The 18,418-nt window shown below is 34.6% G+C and overlaps 1 protein-coding gene across 3 annotated transcripts in view; it reads left to right on the top strand.

The window, feature by feature from the left end:
- chd5 (chromodomain helicase DNA binding protein 5) overlaps positions 1-18,418 on the top strand; it is a 71,893-nt gene that overhangs the window by 36,755 nt on the left and 16,720 nt on the right. For 2 of the 3 annotated variants that reach the window (XM_087273835.1, XM_087273833.1), the window contains exons 13-24: positions 1,092-1,200; positions 1,285-1,476; positions 1,558-1,758; positions 3,020-3,157; positions 4,893-5,014; positions 5,170-5,343; positions 7,298-7,439; positions 8,583-8,714; positions 10,599-10,716; positions 10,814-10,938; positions 12,739-12,985; positions 13,070-13,242. In XM_087273835.1, the coding sequence (XP_087129961.1) occupies positions 1,092-1,200; positions 1,285-1,476; positions 1,558-1,758; positions 3,020-3,157; positions 4,893-5,014; positions 5,170-5,343; positions 7,298-7,439; positions 8,583-8,714; positions 10,599-10,716; positions 10,814-10,938; positions 12,739-12,985; positions 13,070-13,242 (1,873 nt within the window). The remainder of the gene's footprint in view (positions 1-1,091; positions 1,201-1,284; positions 1,477-1,557; positions 1,759-3,019; positions 3,158-4,892; positions 5,015-5,169; positions 5,344-7,297; positions 7,440-8,582; positions 8,715-10,598; positions 10,717-10,813; positions 10,939-12,738; positions 12,986-13,069; positions 13,243-18,418) is intronic. The other variant, XM_087273834.1, reaches the window with a different exon arrangement.

Below are 18,418 nucleotides of genomic sequence, written 5' to 3'. Positions count from 1 at the left end.
TATATGTTAATTAAATGTTAAGATTATAATTACTCATTTGCATGTGTTTTTCAGGCCTGTGATTTTGATGATGTTAAAAGCATTCAAGCATAATAAACTGGACCATTTGTAACTTTAGTAACAATTAATTTTATTGGATTATTTATACAACAAAAACTATACAGTATTATTTTACTTTTGATTGTTCATGAATACAGTTTGGAAAACCATAAAACAATACAATATTTTATAATCAATCTTTTTATTTATTGTATTTATCTATGCTTAGTCGATCTCTCTCTTTTTTTATGTTGTAGTGCCGAATTTATACCATAGTAATTGTAGTGTATTGAGTGTGAGGTGGGACTCACAAATCAGGAATTTAGGTATTTTGTGTTGGCCACTCTTTGTATAACCATGTTTGTTTCTAATGAGCCTCCTGTTTTCGTTACTTCAGACTAGTAAAAAGAATTAAAGAAAAAATGCTCGCATGTGTTTAGCGTTTTTCCTTATCGCAAACACAACAGTAGTGTTTGCATTGCTTTAGCTTTTTCGGGGTTAATTGTTGTAATATACCAATTGCAACTAAAATATTAGGAAATGTCTCTGGACTAATGACATTTCATATCGATCAGCCTTATAACCTAAAATATCGGCAAAATCACCTGTTTATCATCACTTTAGACATTACGCTAGAGAATCATTTAAATACTAGCTATAAAGTGGCGTTTGTGAAGTACCAATAGTTTCTGCTGTTCTGACATCAGCTGCAGATGTGAATAAATGGCAGAAGAAAGTAGTTCATCATACAAAAAGGTTTTTAGACTTCATGATTGTTTTTAATTTTTATTTACACGATTATGCCGCCGAACTGTTCTATAAACACAATATCACACTCGTAGCAGTGCAGTCGGCTTGCAGATTTGAGCCAACGCATGCCTCCCGACGCTTCTCATGGGATGTTGCTCATATAGATCGCAGAAAAAACAAAATAATGCAATGTTCAATTTTTCCAAAATCGTGCTGCCCTACTCTAATGCATTGAAAATAATGTGCTGCTGCTGTATGTAGGAAAAGCACCATACATTTATACTGACTCACTGATTGTCCAGAAACCAGGTGCTCGGTGAAAATCATCAGCCCCTGCTGTTCAGGAAGGGAAAAAGGCCCAAAGAGGAAGTGAAGAGGAGAGAGCCTCCACCAGACACTCCAGTTGTGGATGTGAGTATCCTTTCTATTTTACCTCACGACACCTTCTTAGTTCCCCAGTATGGCTCTTGCCTAATTATGTGTCACCGGTCACAGCCCACCATCAAGTTTGAACAGCAGCCATGGTACATCGATGACACTGGGGGAACTTTGCACCCGTACCAGCTTGAAGGTCTGAATTGGTTGCGCTTCTCTTGGGCTCAAGGAACCGACACAATCTTGGCTGATGAAATGGGACTTGGCAAGACTGTGCAGACTATAGTGTTCCTGTACTCACTCTACAAAGAGGTCTGGGCGCCACTTGAACTCTCTTTTTAAGTGCATTTGAGAGAGGACTGGAACAGAGTGTAACTGAGCCGCTTGTTTCAGGGTCATTCCAAAGGGCCGTTTCTGGTCAGCGCGCCACTTTCCACCATCATCAACTGGGAGAGGGAGTTTGAAATGTGGGCTCCAGATTTCTACGTGGTCACTTACACGGGGGACAAAGAGAGCCGGGCTATCATACGTGAAAACGAGTTCACTTTTGAGGACAGCGCTGTCAAATCAGGACGCAAGGTTTTCCGCATGAAGGTGAGGAAAAAAAGTCGTGTTTATATGAAATTGAAACATTTTTTATCTTTCCCAAAGCTGACTTATCACCTTAAGGTCCACTGAAATACCAGCTTTTAGTCCTATTCATACTGGATAAGTATTACCTCATGACCTCTAGTCATTTGTAATAATTGCAGATTTTGTCTGTCATCGTAATACTAATAAAATCAACCATGTCTGTAATTTTTAAAGTAAAAATTTCCTTGCAAATGACCTATGATATTTTGTCAAACATTATGTCCCTTGATAATTATTGATGCTGCAATGTTAATTTAAATAGATTAATTTAAAGTTATTGGCATATCTGCAATAATATGAAAAGGCGAATACCAATGGTTTAGTAATTACTTAATAAATGAGCTGAACCTCTTTTGAATAATCAAATGTTTTTCTCATAGCAAAATATAAAGAATAAAAATATAGCACTGGCACAAAACTGTTCATTAGTTTGGGCTAAAAGTTTGAACAATAAAAGAAACCGAATCCACGTTATTAAGTAAATATGATTAGGATTAAAATTTATAATTTACAAATGGTAATAGCACTGGCTTTATTAGATAAGTTTATTAAATAATCATATCAACTTAGGGCTGGGCCTATAAACAATATTATATCAAATCGCTTTAAAATTTATGTCAATAACAATGATAAGCTCGAGACTTTTTTTTACCCTTATATTAATCTAAGAGCCAATCACACTGCAGAAATGTGCACCACCAAAAGTGTATCAGCCCAAAATAGTATGCCATTTAATAGACCATCTAATTTTTGTGGCTTCAGTCAAAGTTGGGGTACTCTTTTTAAATTTTAATGCATTAACAATCTATATAGAAATATGTATCCTTATCGTTCAATATGGAAATAATTAATGCATTTTTGCCATATCGACCAGCCCTATATCAAATAAAAGTAAAATAAATAATGAACAGCAATAATCACATTTGAAGAATGCCATGTAGCAATTATAAAATGACTGTTAAATGGATCCAATCCATGATCAATAAAGTAATTTTAAACTACAAGTACTGAATGCTTGTATTTTATAGAGAAATTTTATCCCTTTTTTGTAGCACACTAGCTAATAGATAACCTGAAGACTAACACATTTATACTGGCACCCCCAAAAAATGTCATTTAGATTTTTCAGCAAACAAAAGAGTCTAAATACTTGAAAGGTTTGATTCAGCGATGCATTGTTTCTGATCAGAATGACTTGTGTTTCATCCCCTTTTCAACACAGAAGGACACGCCAATTAAGTTTCATGTCCTGCTGACATCATATGAACTGATCACCATTGATCAGGCTATACTCGGCTCCATTACCTGGGCCTGTTTGGTTGTGGATGAAGCCCACCGACTGAAGAATAACCAGTCAAAGGTACAGAGTTTTTTTCCACATATGAATTGCATCCATGACAATATCCCAATAGTAAATATACAGTTGAATCACAATTCACAAGGGGGGGGGGGGGGGGGGGGGGGGGGCTAATAATTCTGACTTCAACTGTAACTGCAAGCAGCAATTATCATGGCCAAGCAGCCCAGCGACACATCATAAACAAGCACAGAAACAAGCTTCAGAGCAATGGGAAAATTCAATAATTTTTTGGCAGCATGGTCTAAGCCAAATTTGGTGGAAATTGGGCTAACAATCTATAGAGAATTCAAAACAACAGATTTTCAAACTAATTCAAGATGGTGAACAGGAAGTCGTGTCAATGGGAATAAATGACATCAATGTTTTCTGTATGATCCAAGGAATCGAATAAGACCAGTCTCATGACAATAGACAAAACTATTCAAAAGTCAATAGATAAATTTTGTAGGATTTTTGTGGTAAAATGCAATTGTTTGTCAATATTACCAATAAGGTGGCTTAAACTGACGTAGTATGGTCTTTATCAGGTCTAGATCACACACATTAAGTTTGGTTTCAATACTTTGAACTATTGCAGTGAATATTATCATTGGCAGCCTTACATCAAGTTTGTGCATATTATAGATGACAACAGCTTTGTTTATCAACATGAATTTCATAACTTCTGGTCTGCATGGTCTGAAGATTATCCAAGGCAAGTTTGGTAAAGATGAACCAATGGTCTAGGAGGAGTTTAAAAAAAATGTCTTAAACAAAATCAAAATGGCGGACAGGAAGTTTGGTAGATTATGGCGTAATTGGTATCTGTGTTGTCGGCATGACCCAAAGGAATAATTTTAAACAAATTTCATCAAAATGAGCATGTGCAGTCAAAAGATATTACCAAAAAAGTTATTACCAAATTTGTATCTCCAGAAGTTATAAACATAAGTAAAACTTTGGACAACTGTGTATCTGTGTGCAAAGGTTTGTTCAAATGCCGCAAACAATTCATAGGGCTGCCGTAGACTCCCAGAGCGGAAAAAGCAGAAGCAGAAGAAGAAGAAGAATAAGAAGCTGGAAGAATAATAATAAGAACCGAAATGGATACAATCTGTGCCTTCGGTGCTTGGCCCCTAAATATATGTTACACATATTTCTCCAATAATTCAGCATAATTTTTTTTACTGTTAAAACACATTTTATTTGCAATACCAAATTACATAATATCTTAACACTTTCTTTTTATTTTCAGATTTAAATTAAATTTTGAGTGCTGGCCAAAGATAAATCATGATTAAACATATCTAAAATAAAAGCTTGTTTTGGCCTATGATATGTGTGTGTTTGTGGACATACAGTATAAGTAATATCTAAATATAAATAAACATTTTCTCAAATATATGCATGTGTGAGTTAATATATCAAATATTCAGTTAACACACATATATTATGTTTAATCAAACTTTTATTTTGGATGTGATTAATCACGATTCATTTTTGCTCAGCACTAATCATGAATATACATGTTTTAATGTTTGTGACATTTCTATTTTATGTAAAATTTATGTCATGCATTTTCTTGATAGTTAAAGGTTTACAAAATCCTAAAACTTTTTTTTTTTCAGATTTTGGAGCACATATATTTAGTGCCTTTAACATTTCAACTCGCTTAATGCCATCACAATATTAATATTACTAATTACAACTTTACATGTGTTCATCAGCAGACTATAACCCATCAATCGTCTCTCAGTTTTTCAGAATTCTCAATGGCTACAAAATCTACTATAAGCTGCTCTTGACTGGAACCCCTTTGCAGAACAATCTGGAAGAGCTTTTTCACCTGCTCAACTTCCTCACCCCGGAGCGCTTCAAGTAAGATTACAGACTGCATGATTCACCTGCTGATTCATACCGCACAATAATGATCCCCCGCAGAGTCATTTCAGGGCTCGTACTGGAGCGTGTTTTTCATACTGTATGCTGTGAGTGTGTTCTGTCTTCCCTTATGAAAGTGTTGTTGTGCACAGTAACCTGGAGGGCTTTTTGGAGGAGTTTGCGGACATCTCGAAAGAGGACCAGATTAAGAAACTTCACGACCTGCTGGGGCCACACATGCTCAGGAGATTGAAAGCTGATGTGTTTAAGAACATGCCAGCAAAAACCGAGCTCATCGTGCGAGTTGAACTCAGCCCTATGCAGAAGTCAGTCTCGTTTTTTTTATTGCTAATGCTGAATAGCTGAATGCAAAATATGTTGATCATGATTGCTCAAACATCCGTCATAGTGTTATTTCAATACCAATATTATCTGCGTTCTCTTTTCATTTCAATTACAGTTAAATCAAACAACATTATCAAGTGTTTTCAGGTCTTTTTTTAAATGTCTGTTCAAGTCTGATTGTTCATTTTGGTTTTAGTACCTTTAGTGCATTGAGTTAATTTAAATGTGAAATGTTTTCTTGCCAATTTACTTAAATGATTAAAAAAAGTAGTTATAATAAACATTTGATTTAATATACACGGTATCTTTGGAGTTTTAAAAAGTTTTAAAATGTCTTAAATCTCAAAATCAAAATTTTAGGCCTTAAAAAGTCTTAAATCTACTGAAATATTGTGTTGTAGTTCTTAAATCTTTTTAAACATGTATAGCTACCCAATCTGGGGTGTGTTTCCTAAACAATGTTATAACTCATGGCTGAACTATCAAAGCACGATGCATCGTTTGGCAAAAGAAAAATGTAGTTTCCCAAAACCGTAGTTTCTCTGTTGCAGATCTATCGTTTGAACCATGTTATTTATAATGTAAAACTTCCGTAATATCACTCTAAATGGAGTGGAGTAACAACTTCTTTAGAGAAAACCCCATCATTTTTTTGTGCAAATTGTATTGTTTTACACGTACACGCATAAAAAAAAAATCCAATATTAGTTTTGGTAAAATTGTTTTCCATATTGATTGAAATATATGTAATTATTTAATTATTAAATTATTATTATTATTGTATGAATACATTTATTAAATTATGAAAAAAAAGTTTGATAGGGCCAGTAAAAATCATTTCCAACTGGGCCATTCAAAACATTCCTTAGTGTTTAGCCCTCTATGAGTCTAAAATTTAATTCATAATGGTCTTAAAATGGCTTTAAAAAAACTCGCTGAAACCTGCAGAAACCCTGAACATATGATTTATGCAACATAATTTTGCCTGGTTTCCTATTGTTCAAAATATTAACATTAAATATCAATAAAATAAAAATTATATAAAGCAATAAAAAAACATCTGTTTCACACTATTACAGTTATTTTAAATTTTAATTTTAGCAAAAGTTGTAGATTTAATTTTGTCATTTGTAGTATTTTATGTTGTCTACTGTTTATATAAAGTCATTTATTTTGTGTCTTATTTGTTTTATTTCGGCTAGAATAAAAGCAGTTTTTCATTTTTAAAAACCTTTTTAAGGTCAAAATTATTAGCAACTTTAAAGCTATATTTTTTTTCAATAGTCTACAGAACAAATGTCACTTTAATCTGTATAGAAGAAGTGTCTTGAAAAATATCTAGTAAAATATTATTTACTGTCATCATGGCAAAGATAAAAGAAATCAGAAATTAGAGTTATTAAAACTATTATGTGTAGAAATGTGTTGAAAAATTTTTTTCTCTCCATTAAACAGAAATTGGGGAAAAAAACAGCGGGGCTAAGAATTCAGGGGGTTAATAATTCTGACTTCAGCTGTAATTTTCATATTTGATCATTCTTTAAATCATACAGTTTCTGTTGTATGTTGTTTAAGATTGTACAAGTAAATATGATGATATGCAATTTATAATTAGTTTAGTACTGTAGTTTTATTTTATTCATATTTTGAGTTAATTCTTATTTTTATATTTTCTGTTTCATTTAGTTTTTTATTTACCTTTTTAAGTAATTTTTCTGTTGTTTCAAAATATGTGTACAGCTTTTATTCATCTTTATTTCAGTTTTAATTATTTTAGTCCGTCAAGTTTAAGTAAATTAAAAATAAAGTCTAGCTTTCTAGGTGAAATTTAACCAAAGTTGTACTTAACATTTTAATGATTTATATTTAGTTTCAGTTACCTGTAATAACCCTGTTTTATTTGTAGAATCATTTAACAATTTTTCTTTTTCACAGGAAATACTACAAGTTTATTTTAACAAGGAACTTTGAGGCTTTGAATTCCAAAGGAGGAGGGAACCAGGTGTCCCTTCTGAACATCATGATGGACCTGAAGAAATGCTGCAACCATCCCTACCTGTTTCCAGTGGCTGCAGTGGTGAGGATGAACATATGGAGACCTCCAGTTCATATCACTGCTGTGGTTTATTTTTAACACGAGTAATGCCGATGCATTCATCTGAGCTCATTTATGACTCAAAAGCTTTTGTTTAAGAGTCTATTGTCTTTTAGTTTCTGCAGGGAATCAGGTGCTTTTTTTGCACTCTCATGTTCAAGGACAAAAGTTGACAAGTGATAGTGATTGAAATGGCAAGCTTCACTTTTATTAATGCTTGTACTTTACCTTTTCAAGACTATAAATGTGAATATGATATTAAAGGGAATTATTCACCAGATGGGGCAACTTAATAAGATAAATAGGCTTTGTAGCTGCAAAACAAGCTTAAACTTATTTATTGCTTTCATTTGTGTAGCAGTTGTTTTTATAAATGAATATGCAGATGTTTTTGAAAATTTCTTACAAACATTAGCAAAAAACAACAACAAAAATACATATTGAGAGTCCAAAAACAATACCTGTGCGATTAACTCTGTTAGCATGCAGGTAGAATGACCCTATAATTCAAACAAACGCGAAATCTGTATGTGTTTTTGTTTTAATATTTACAAGATATGAAATAGTTAAACAATATCAAACATTCAAGAGTGCTATTTCCTGAATACTAGAACATAAGCCTGGTCGAAAATGTGATACTGATTTTATACAACAGTTCACCAAACAATTTAATATAGAGTGAGTGTTACTTTAGATACACTATTATCTGTTTTTGCCAAGGAAAATGGTTCCATACAAAGCCAGAGCTGATCATTTGCAAACCTTAGAGCTATACAGCAATGTTACAAAATATTTCAGATTAATATTGTTGGTTTGAGACTTCATTTCATGAAAATGCACAGTAATAATAATTATAAATTATCAGAAGAAATGTACTTAAAGCATTAATCAGTATGTTTTAATGATTTCTAAAGGACATGTAAGACTTCTAGTAAAAAATCAGCTAAAAATCGTAATAGAAGATAGTCCATCTAAATACCAATATTTTACAAAAAAAATTATTATTATTATTTTTTTTGTATAAAATTAAACGTAAAAACAAAACTCAAACGTTTGACTATAGTCTTGAATCTAAGACTTGAATCTGAACATCTTCTGATAACATTTCTGTTTTTACATTTGCAGGAAGCTCCGGTGTTACCCAATGGCTCTTATGATGGTAACCTTCTGGTAAAATCCTCAGGGAAACTCACCCTGCTTCAGAAAATGCTCATAAAGCTGAAAGATGGAGGACACAGGGTTCTCATCTTCTCTCAGGTATGCTGTTTGGCATTTATTCCCTCATCTAGAGCTCAGAATACCCTCTGAATAAAAAGAAGAATAAAAAAACCTTAAATATGTGGCAGTCCTGCCTCTATTTCAGTGGAAGATTAATTAGTCAGTAAACTGTGAATAGAAAATAAGAGTGGAGCTCATTCATCTTTTAAACGGTGTTGACAAATGAAAAGGCGGAGCTTATATTTATCTCCGCTTTATTGTTGACTCTTTTCCCTCCCATTTTAAATTGCCTGCGCAATCACTGCATTCATTAATGTGATGAATGGCACAGGTAAAGGGGGGTTGTCTCAGAGAGACTTCATTTTGCCACCCTTTTCTTTCCCAAGTGCTTGAGAATAAGCATAAATATTAATGTGTATTGCATGTTATGTGTTTTCTTCAGTCCTTTCAGCTAGATTACAGAGGAGGGCCTTGGGTGACCACCTGATTATCTTTCTGTTGCAGGAAAGCATATGCGATTTTATGGGACAATGCAAGAAAAAACATGTTTGCTAATTAAACATTTACTACATTTTATTATTGTGTTATTGTAAAGAATAATACAGATACATTTTACATTAGACACATTGTTTCATGCTATCAGTCAAAAGTTTGGCATCGGTACTGTAGGTTTGTCATCTTATTAAATTTAGTTTTAAAAATTTTATGTATTCCTGGGTTTTAAAGCTGAATTGTCATCAATATTTTAGTCTTCAGTATCACGTCACATTACAGTTTGGTGACCAGCTGATCAATAAGCATTGATTAAAATAAATAATTAAACATTAATTATAATTTTTAATGTTCAAAACTGCTGGGTTGCTAGATTTTTTTGTGAATATCGCACAATGCTAGAGTACTATTAAAATGTATACACTTTTACCTTTCAAGGACACATCACATTGTTCAAAAGGAAAAGAAAAAGACATTTAGGATGCAAACAAAATCTGAGAATACTAAAAAAGTATTAAAATGTATCACAGTTTCCACACAAACTTTCTGACAAAATCATCATTAATTTATCAATAATTATTATAAATATAGTGTATAAAATGTAGGGAACGCAGTGGCGCAGTAGGTAGTGCTGTCGCCTCACAGCAAGAAGGTCGCTGGGTCGCTGGTTCGAGCCTCGGCTCAGTTGGCATTTCTGTGTGGAGTTTGCATGTTCTCCCTGCGTTCGCGTGGGTTTCCTCCAGGTGCTCCTGTTTCCCCCACAGTCCAAAGACATGCGGTACATGTGAATTGGGTAGGCTAAGTTGTCCGGAGTGTTTGTGGATGTTTCCCAGAGATGGGTTGCGGCTGGAAGGGCATCCGCTGTGTAAAAACATGCTGGATAAGTTGGCGGTTCATTCCGCTGTGGCGACCCCGGATTAATAAAGGGACTAAGCCTAAAATAAAAAAAATCTGTATATTGTAAAGATAATTGAAGGATCGTGTTACGCTGAAAATAGAGACAATTCTGCCTAGAATTAGATGAAAATTGCTGACAATTTGCTGAAAATTCAGCCTAGAATTACAGGAATTATTTGCATTTTAAACTACATTCAATAGGAGAGCAGTTATTTTAAAAGATATTACAATTGTACAGTTTTCAAAAGAAATAATAAAAGCAGCCTTGGTGAGCAGAAAAGTCTTCATTTTAAAACATTTGTTCACTTCTGAGAATAGGAAAAAGCTCAGAGGATCATTCTGCAAAATTCAGGAGAGCTGGTCAGCCTGCCGCAGCCATGTTTTTCCCCTCTTGTTGTATTTTGCATTAATAGACTGAACTGTAATCTGTATTTGCTTAACATTTTGCTCAATTCTGGCTGTTGTGCTTTTCTCGGATGCTGCTGTTGTCTTTCCTGTTTGCGTCTGATCCTATATGGTTGATCCCCCTTTTAGATGACAAAGATGCTGGATTTGCTGGAGGACTTCCTGGAGTTCGAGGGGTATAAATACGAGCGCATTGACGGGGGCATCACAGGCGGGCTGCGACAGGAGGCCATCGATCGCTTTAACGGTGAGGATACCGACAGTGAATCTGCAGTGAATGTCTGTGTGTGTGGGAGAGTGTGGATACTGAGGCGCGTACTGACTCTCTGTCACCCTGCTTGCAGCACCCGGCGCTCAGCAGTTCTGTTTTCTGCTGTCCACACGTGCTGGGGGATTGGGTATCAATCTGGCAACCGCAGACACAGTAATCATATATGACTCTGACTGGAATCCGCACAATGACATTCAGGTAATGCACACAACAGTGCTGGGTCAGCTACTTTCAAATTGTGACTTATAATTTAAAGTGCTGAAAAAGTATTAAGCTCAACTGAAAGCTATTACACTTTTTCTCAGTCGCTCGCTTTGGTGCATTTCTCGCAACACTATTTACATTTGCACAACAGTTAATGCATTTTTGAAACAATTAGTCATTTGTGCACATCTTATTAGCGGTTTCTGGTTCCTTCCAACAAATTGCAAATGCTTTTCGACACGCATCAAGTGCTTTCATACAACTCTCTGCTGTTTATAACATTAGCATTTGCTTATGTCATGTCAGTCAAAACTAACTAAATTGTGAATGTTAAATAGTCATTCCATATAAAACTAATAGACCTCATTTCACTACTTGAGTCATTACATATACACATGTTGAACTAGATGTCAAAATCTGTCAAGCTAATTTTATTTAAAAAAAGTTTCAAACTTTTTTATCTTGAAAATGTCTTGTAAATTGAACAATTTCATGAATGATTTACAGTCCTTTTTGTGTTCTCATATGCACTGCAATATTATTTACAGTTGAGCACAGTTCTACTCAAAGGTAATTTGTGTTTGTTGTAAACAGGTTTTTTCATATATATATTTTTTTCAGATCAATACATTACAAAATGTGGAGTTATTAAAATGCATAATTCATCCAAAAATTAAAATGTACTTATACTTTAGTGGTTCCAAACCTTTATTAGCCCTATCATACAGCTGGCACAATAAGACGTAAGACGTGTTTTGCGTGACTTGTTGCTTTTTTAGACAAGCACAACCCTAATTTTCATGCTGTTTAAAAAATAAATCCATTTGCGCCACTTTGTGGACTCATGGGTGTGACGGTCAATAAAGGAGGTGTGTTAAGGTGCACTGTTGGCACATTGCTATTTTGAGAAACTGAAATTCTTAAAGGAAGTTTGTTTTTGTTGTAAGTAAGGGTGAATGTATTCTTTTGCACAATGCTGTGAATAAATTAGTATTGCAAAGAGCATATGCAGTGAAAATGTGAAACCAGAAGTAAAATGTTTCTACTGAGAAAAACTGTAATAAAAAGCAGCAAGACCGGGGCCATTTTATAAAGACAGACAGACAGACAGACAGACAGACAGACAGACAGACAGACAGACAGACAGACAGACAGACCGACCGACCGACCGACCGACCGACCGACAGACAGACAGACAGACAGACAGACAGACAGACAGACAGACAGACAGACAGACAGACAGACAGACAGACAGACAGACAGATAGATAGATAGATAGATAGATAGATAGATAGATAGATAGATAGATAGATAGATAGATAGATAGATAGATAGACAGAGAGATATGTATGTATGTATGTATGTATGTATGTATGTACAAATACATAGATAGACAGACAGACAGATATAGGGATGGGTAGGTGGGTGGGTGGTTAGACAGACAGATAGATATATAGATATATAGATAGATAGATAGATAGATAGACAGACAGACAGACAGACAGACAGACAGACAGATAGATAGATAGATAGATAGATAGATAGATAGATAGATAGATAGATAGATAGATAGATAGATAGATAGATAGATAGATAGATAGATAGATAGATAGATAGATAGATAGATAGATAGATAGATAGATAGATTGATTGACGGACAGACAGACAGGTAATCAGACAGGTAGGCAGACAGACAGGTATGTAGGTATGTAGCTAGGTAGGCAGACAGACAGATAGAAAGATGGATAGATCTTTTTTCCCTTTATCTTCATTGGTTTTTCTATGTTCTTGCAGGCATTCAGCAGGGCGCATCGTATTGGTCAAAATAAAAAGGTGATGATCTATCGCTTTGTAACTCGGGCATCCGTAGAGGAGCGGATCACCCAGGTGGCCAAGCGAAAGATGATGCTGACCCACCTGGTGGTGCGGCCCGGCTTGGGCTCCAAGACGGGCTCTATGTCCAAGCAAGAGCTAGACGACATCCTCAAATTTGGCACTGAAGAGCTTTTTAAAGATGACGTGGAGGCCGCCAGAACGATGGGTGAGCTGAAGGTGTTGGAGATGAAGAGTATTGTACTTCCACTGTGCGTTCCAATATCTGAAGTCCTAAATCTGTCTTCAACAGGAGACAATAAAGAAGGAGAGGAGGTCAGTGTGATCCACTATGATGATAATGCCATCTCCAAACTTCTGGACCGTAGTCAAGATGCCACCGAAGACACTGAGATCCAGAACATGAACGAGTACCTGAGCTCATTTAAAGTGGCTCAGTATGTCGTGAGAGAAGAGGACGGAGAGGTGAGAAACAAATGCTTTACTTTCTGTTCCTCATGCCTTTTTCTATTAAACTAGGGATCAAAGATGAACGCTAGCTCATCCTTTCAAAATGACTGCCTTTATAATTTTTTTTCTTTGCTCGAAAGGGCATAATTTTGCAAGTTTGCTTTTTCTGCAAAAGCATATTGGATTGTCGTTTGTATATGGATTTAGTTTTGTGTGGAGATGCGGCATTGTTTTTGTTCAGGCTGGAAGTGAAGGTCAAATTCGGTAGCAAATCTTACTTGTTTTTTGTTTTGTGAAAGATAAAGAAATGTGCAATCTGATGTTTAACAATCAGTTTCTAATTATTTTTAATAAAACTTTTTATTAGTTTAAGGTCACTTTTTCTTGTTAATATTTTTTTCAGCATATTCATTCATTCATTTTCCTTCGGCTTAGTCTCTATTTCAAAGATCGCCACAGTGAAAAAACTGTCAACTATTCCAGCATATGTTTTATATTCTTTAACGGATGACCTTCCTGTTGCAACCCAGTACTGGGAAACATCCATACACACTCATTCAGACACTAATACACTACGGCCAATTAAGTTTTTTCAATTTACCTATAGCGCATGTCTTTGGACTTTGGGGAAAACTGGTACACCCGGAGGAAACACACAAATACTGGGAGAACTTGCTAACTCCACACAGAAATGCCAACTGAGCTGGGACATGAACCAGCAATTTTTTTGCCGTGAGGCGACAGTTCTAAGAACTGAGCCACCATGCCACCTTTTGGTCATCATACTCTTCAGTATATCTTACTTGTTTTTTGTTTTGTGAAGGAAAATATATGCAATCCGATGTTTATGAATCAATTTTAATTTAGATTTATTAAAACGTTAAATAGTTTAGGGTCACTTCATTTTGTTGTTAAACAAGGGTGCATTAAATTGATAAAAAATGTTTGTCCATTTTTTAGCCACATTTGATTTCTAATTCAAATAAATACTGTATCATGGTTTCAACAAAAAAAAAAAAAAAAAAAAATCAGCATTACTCTGAGCATGATCAGAAATTTTTCTGGGACACCAACTCTGATTAATCTGAACAAAAAGAATCATGTAACAAAAACTATAGATGTTAAAAAATTAAGATGTTTAAATAAATTGCTTTTCCATCACATCAAGCAGTCATTTAAATTGTAATATAAATGACATATTATATAAAGATCATAAAAGGTGACGCGGTGGCGCAGTAGGTAGTGCTGTCACCTCACAGCAAGAAGGCCGCTAGTTCGAGCCCTGGCTGGGTCAGTTGGCGTTACTGTGTGGAGTTTGCATGTTCTCCATGCATTTGCATGTGGTTCCTCCGGGTGGGTTAGACTAAAATTGTCTGTAGTGTTTGAGTGTGAAACAGTGTGAATAAATGTTTTCCAGAGATGGGTTGCAGCTGAAAGAGCATTCAATGGGTAAAAAACGTATGCTGGATAAGTTGGTGGTTCATTCCCCAGGTTAATAAAGGGACTGAGCTGAAAAAAAATTAATGAATGAATGAATAACCATCATAAAAATTGTTAACAGGTTTTTTCATATGTATTTTTTATTCAGATCAATACATCACAAAATGTGGAGTTATTTTTTTGGATAGTTCTTCCAAAAATGAAAATTTACTTATATTTTAGTGGTTCCAAACCTTTATGGGCCCGATCATACACCCGGCACAATAAGTTGTAAGACGTGTTTTGGGTGACTTGTTGCTTTTTTCAGACCAGCACAACCCTAATTTTCTCGCTATTTATAAAGTAAATCCATTTGCGCCACTTTGCGGACTCAAGGGTGTGCCAGTCTATAAAGGAGGTGTGTTAAGGTGCATTGTTGGTGCGTTGCTATTTTGATAAACTGAAATAGACTGCGCCATTGACCAACTAAAATCTGATCTAAAGTGCAGCTTAGAGTGCGATAACAAATTAAATTAAATATGTAGGCTAATGGATGTCTTTAGTGGAGTGCGTACAACCCCTTTTTCCTTATCCATGAAAGTAAAGGAGCAAAGAGTACAAGTAAAGAGGCCGATTGGAGGAGGCTCATTATTTATCCTTGCGCTGCAGATGGTCTGTCAAACTGTTTTCTTGCTAGTGAAACATTCAGTTTTTCCATTTAGTTTTTCCACTTAAAAGTCCATCAGGTAAATAGCAAATGTGCCATCACACGGCGCACTTGACTCTTAAAGGGAATGGGAGTTGTTCGACACACAATAAGATATTTAGAAAAATGGTTGAAACCTGTTACCATTGACTTTCATAGTAACAAATGCTATGGATGTAGGAAGTCAATGGTTACAGGTTTTCAAAAAAAATTGTCTCAGAAAACTGAAAAGCTCGAGCGAAGGTTAAAATTTTTTACTTTTGCATGAACTATCCCTTTTTGTTACAGTTAAATTATTGAAATTTTGTGCAATAACATCATAGAATGTATGCAATATGTCGAGCTGTGTTTGAATGCTCTTATTTTCAGTCTCTTTTTCCTCATACTATGTGACATTCACTGTGACTGAGTGAACAAGTCAGCAGTTTTGGACATGAATGTGTAAAATGTCGCTTATTCTCTTATGTGCCTGCGGGGAGATGTCAGGATAGACATGGGCAGAAGCAAAATTTCAGTTTTCCATCCTCTTTCCACACTGACAGCTACTCTCAGCATGAGAACGTCTCTTGGGATCAGGCTGATGCTTACATCATTACTATATCAACCCATGTAGATAAGCAGCTGTCTGAGAAAATGGATCAAATTTCAGCAACAGCAAAATGACAATGCAGACAGTAAGCCGTAAAGATTTGTAGATTTGTGTCTATTTGCAGGTCCTCTGGATATAACATGGAAATATATATTATGGAGGGTCATGACATGTTTAGTTAGCCAAACTTGATTATAATGATAAGAAAACAATTTAAGAAAAAAAAAACTGTAATTGTGTTTTGCTCTAAATTTTATTGGAGTTTGCATGTTCTCCCCGTGTTCACAAGGGTTACCTCTAGGTGCTCTGTTTTTCTCACAGTCCAAAGACATGCGCTATGGATGAATTAAATAAACTAAATTGTCCATAGTTTATGTGTGTGAATGAATGTGTATGGGTGTTTCTCAGTACTGGGTTGCAGCAGTAAGGGCATCCGTCATGTAAAAAAATATTCTGGATAAATTGGCGGTTCATTCCGCTGTGGCGACCGCTGATTAACAAGGGACTAAGCCGACGGAAAATGAACGAAATAATGAATATCTTAATATTGACTGATTATCTGATCTTAATATTTGACATATTAAAAAACAATAATTTGATAGCATATTAAAATAATATGTTTATGGATCACAGTGCAGTGAAAAACGTATTCAATGGATGTTTTAAATATTGATATGTTGTTTTTAAGTTTAATGTTTAAAGTTAAGTTTAAAATCATTTAATATTTTTATATTTATAATACATACTGCTTGAAGTATGCACTTTTTAATCATTAATGCATCTGTTACACAGAATACTAATGCAACATTATTGATTCATATTTTTGACATTTTATATTTTCCCAAAATCACACTTTCCTTGCATTCATCCTTTCTTTTTTGTTCAAACTTTTTTTACAGTAATTGCATCCGCAGTAAAAGTTTATTTACAAAATATATTTGTGTATATTTTCATGTGCATTAGGATATGCATGACTATAATGTATTAAATGCTTGTTTATTTTTATTTCTAAAACAAATTATATAAGCTGTATAAACTGTGTAAAACATATGCTGAATAAGTTGGTGGTTCATTCCACTGTGGCAACCCCTGATGAATGAAGAGACTAAGCTGAAGGAAAATAAATGAATGAAATTAAATATAAGTATAAATATACATTTAAATATATTTATTTTGTGTATTTTTAGATTTCAAGTACACTATGTTTGTGTATATATACATATACAGTATATACGGTGTCCTGCACAGTTTAGCTCCAACTTCATTTAACAAACCTGCCTGGAGGTTTCTAGTACACCTAGAAAGAGCTTGATTAGCTGGTTCAGTTGTGTTTAATTGGGGTTAAAACTAAATTATGCTGGACACTGGCCTTCTAGGACTGAGTTTGGACACTTCTTGAAAGTACTTTAAAATACTTGAATTTTGACATATGAATTCATGACCTGAAAATTACTTAAAAAGAAACATCTGTGCCTGAATTGAAGTAGAAAAAAAACCTTTGTTTCATTTACTCAGTTGTCAAAAACAGAAGGGAAAAACTGAGAAATTCTTAAATTAAAAACCTTTAAGATTTAAATTATATACAATAACACTGACAAATATTGCTTATTTGATCAATGTTTCAGAAAACACATTTGAATATTATCAGTATTGAATCCAACATAGTTTTTAGAAGTTTTTTGAACATGACTCTTTAAAAGGTCAAAACTGTGGAAAATTACTAGGGATGTACCAATCATGTTTTTTTGCCTCGAGTCTGAGTCCAAGTTATTTGTTTTTGAGTATCTACCAATACCGAACCCCATCTGAGAGGTAGCTTGAACAATCAAGTAATAAATAACATAAATTCTTCACTTTTGGACTTGAGTGCAACAATAAATATTTTTTAAAAAATCATATAAAAATAAATATTTACCAGGCGATCCCAAGTTTACACATCTCACAGTTTGCTTTGGCAATGTTGTCATCATTGACTTTATAATTCCTCCAGACAGCAGACATACTCACGCTTTCCACCTCAAGTTGCTTCCATGTACTACTTTGCCAGCATTTGACCTATAGCGTCACTGCAACAAAGCGATGCTGCAAACGTTGCTGTTTCTGTATGAAATCAAAAAAGAAGTCTAATTCTGTGCCACCACATTACTATAGATGTGTTAAAAAAATAATGAAAATATATATTCATATTCATATTCCGATCGAGTCTGAAACCGTGTGATTGGCCCCGATTTTCAATCACGTGATGGGATCTGGACATCTCTAAAAATTACTGACACTTTTTAAATGTAAATAATAAGTGCAAGTGAAATATTATGTACATTAAATGCTTTCATGGCTCTACATATGCTGGAGTATGAATTACAAAGATGCTTGATTTAATATAAATGGTGCTTTAAAACGTCTTTGCAAACTGTTCATGAAAGTGTGGGAACCCGGAATATACATAAATGTACACAGTGCACAAGTACATATATATA

The sequence above is a fragment of the Danio rerio genome, chromosome 11 (genome assembly GCF_052040795.2).
Source record: "Danio rerio strain M-AB ecotype USA chromosome 11, GRCz13ab, whole genome shotgun sequence".
Lineage (NCBI taxonomy): Eukaryota > Metazoa > Chordata > Actinopteri > Cypriniformes > Danionidae > Danio > Danio rerio.
This window is presented reverse-complemented; position numbering and strand designations above follow the sequence as displayed.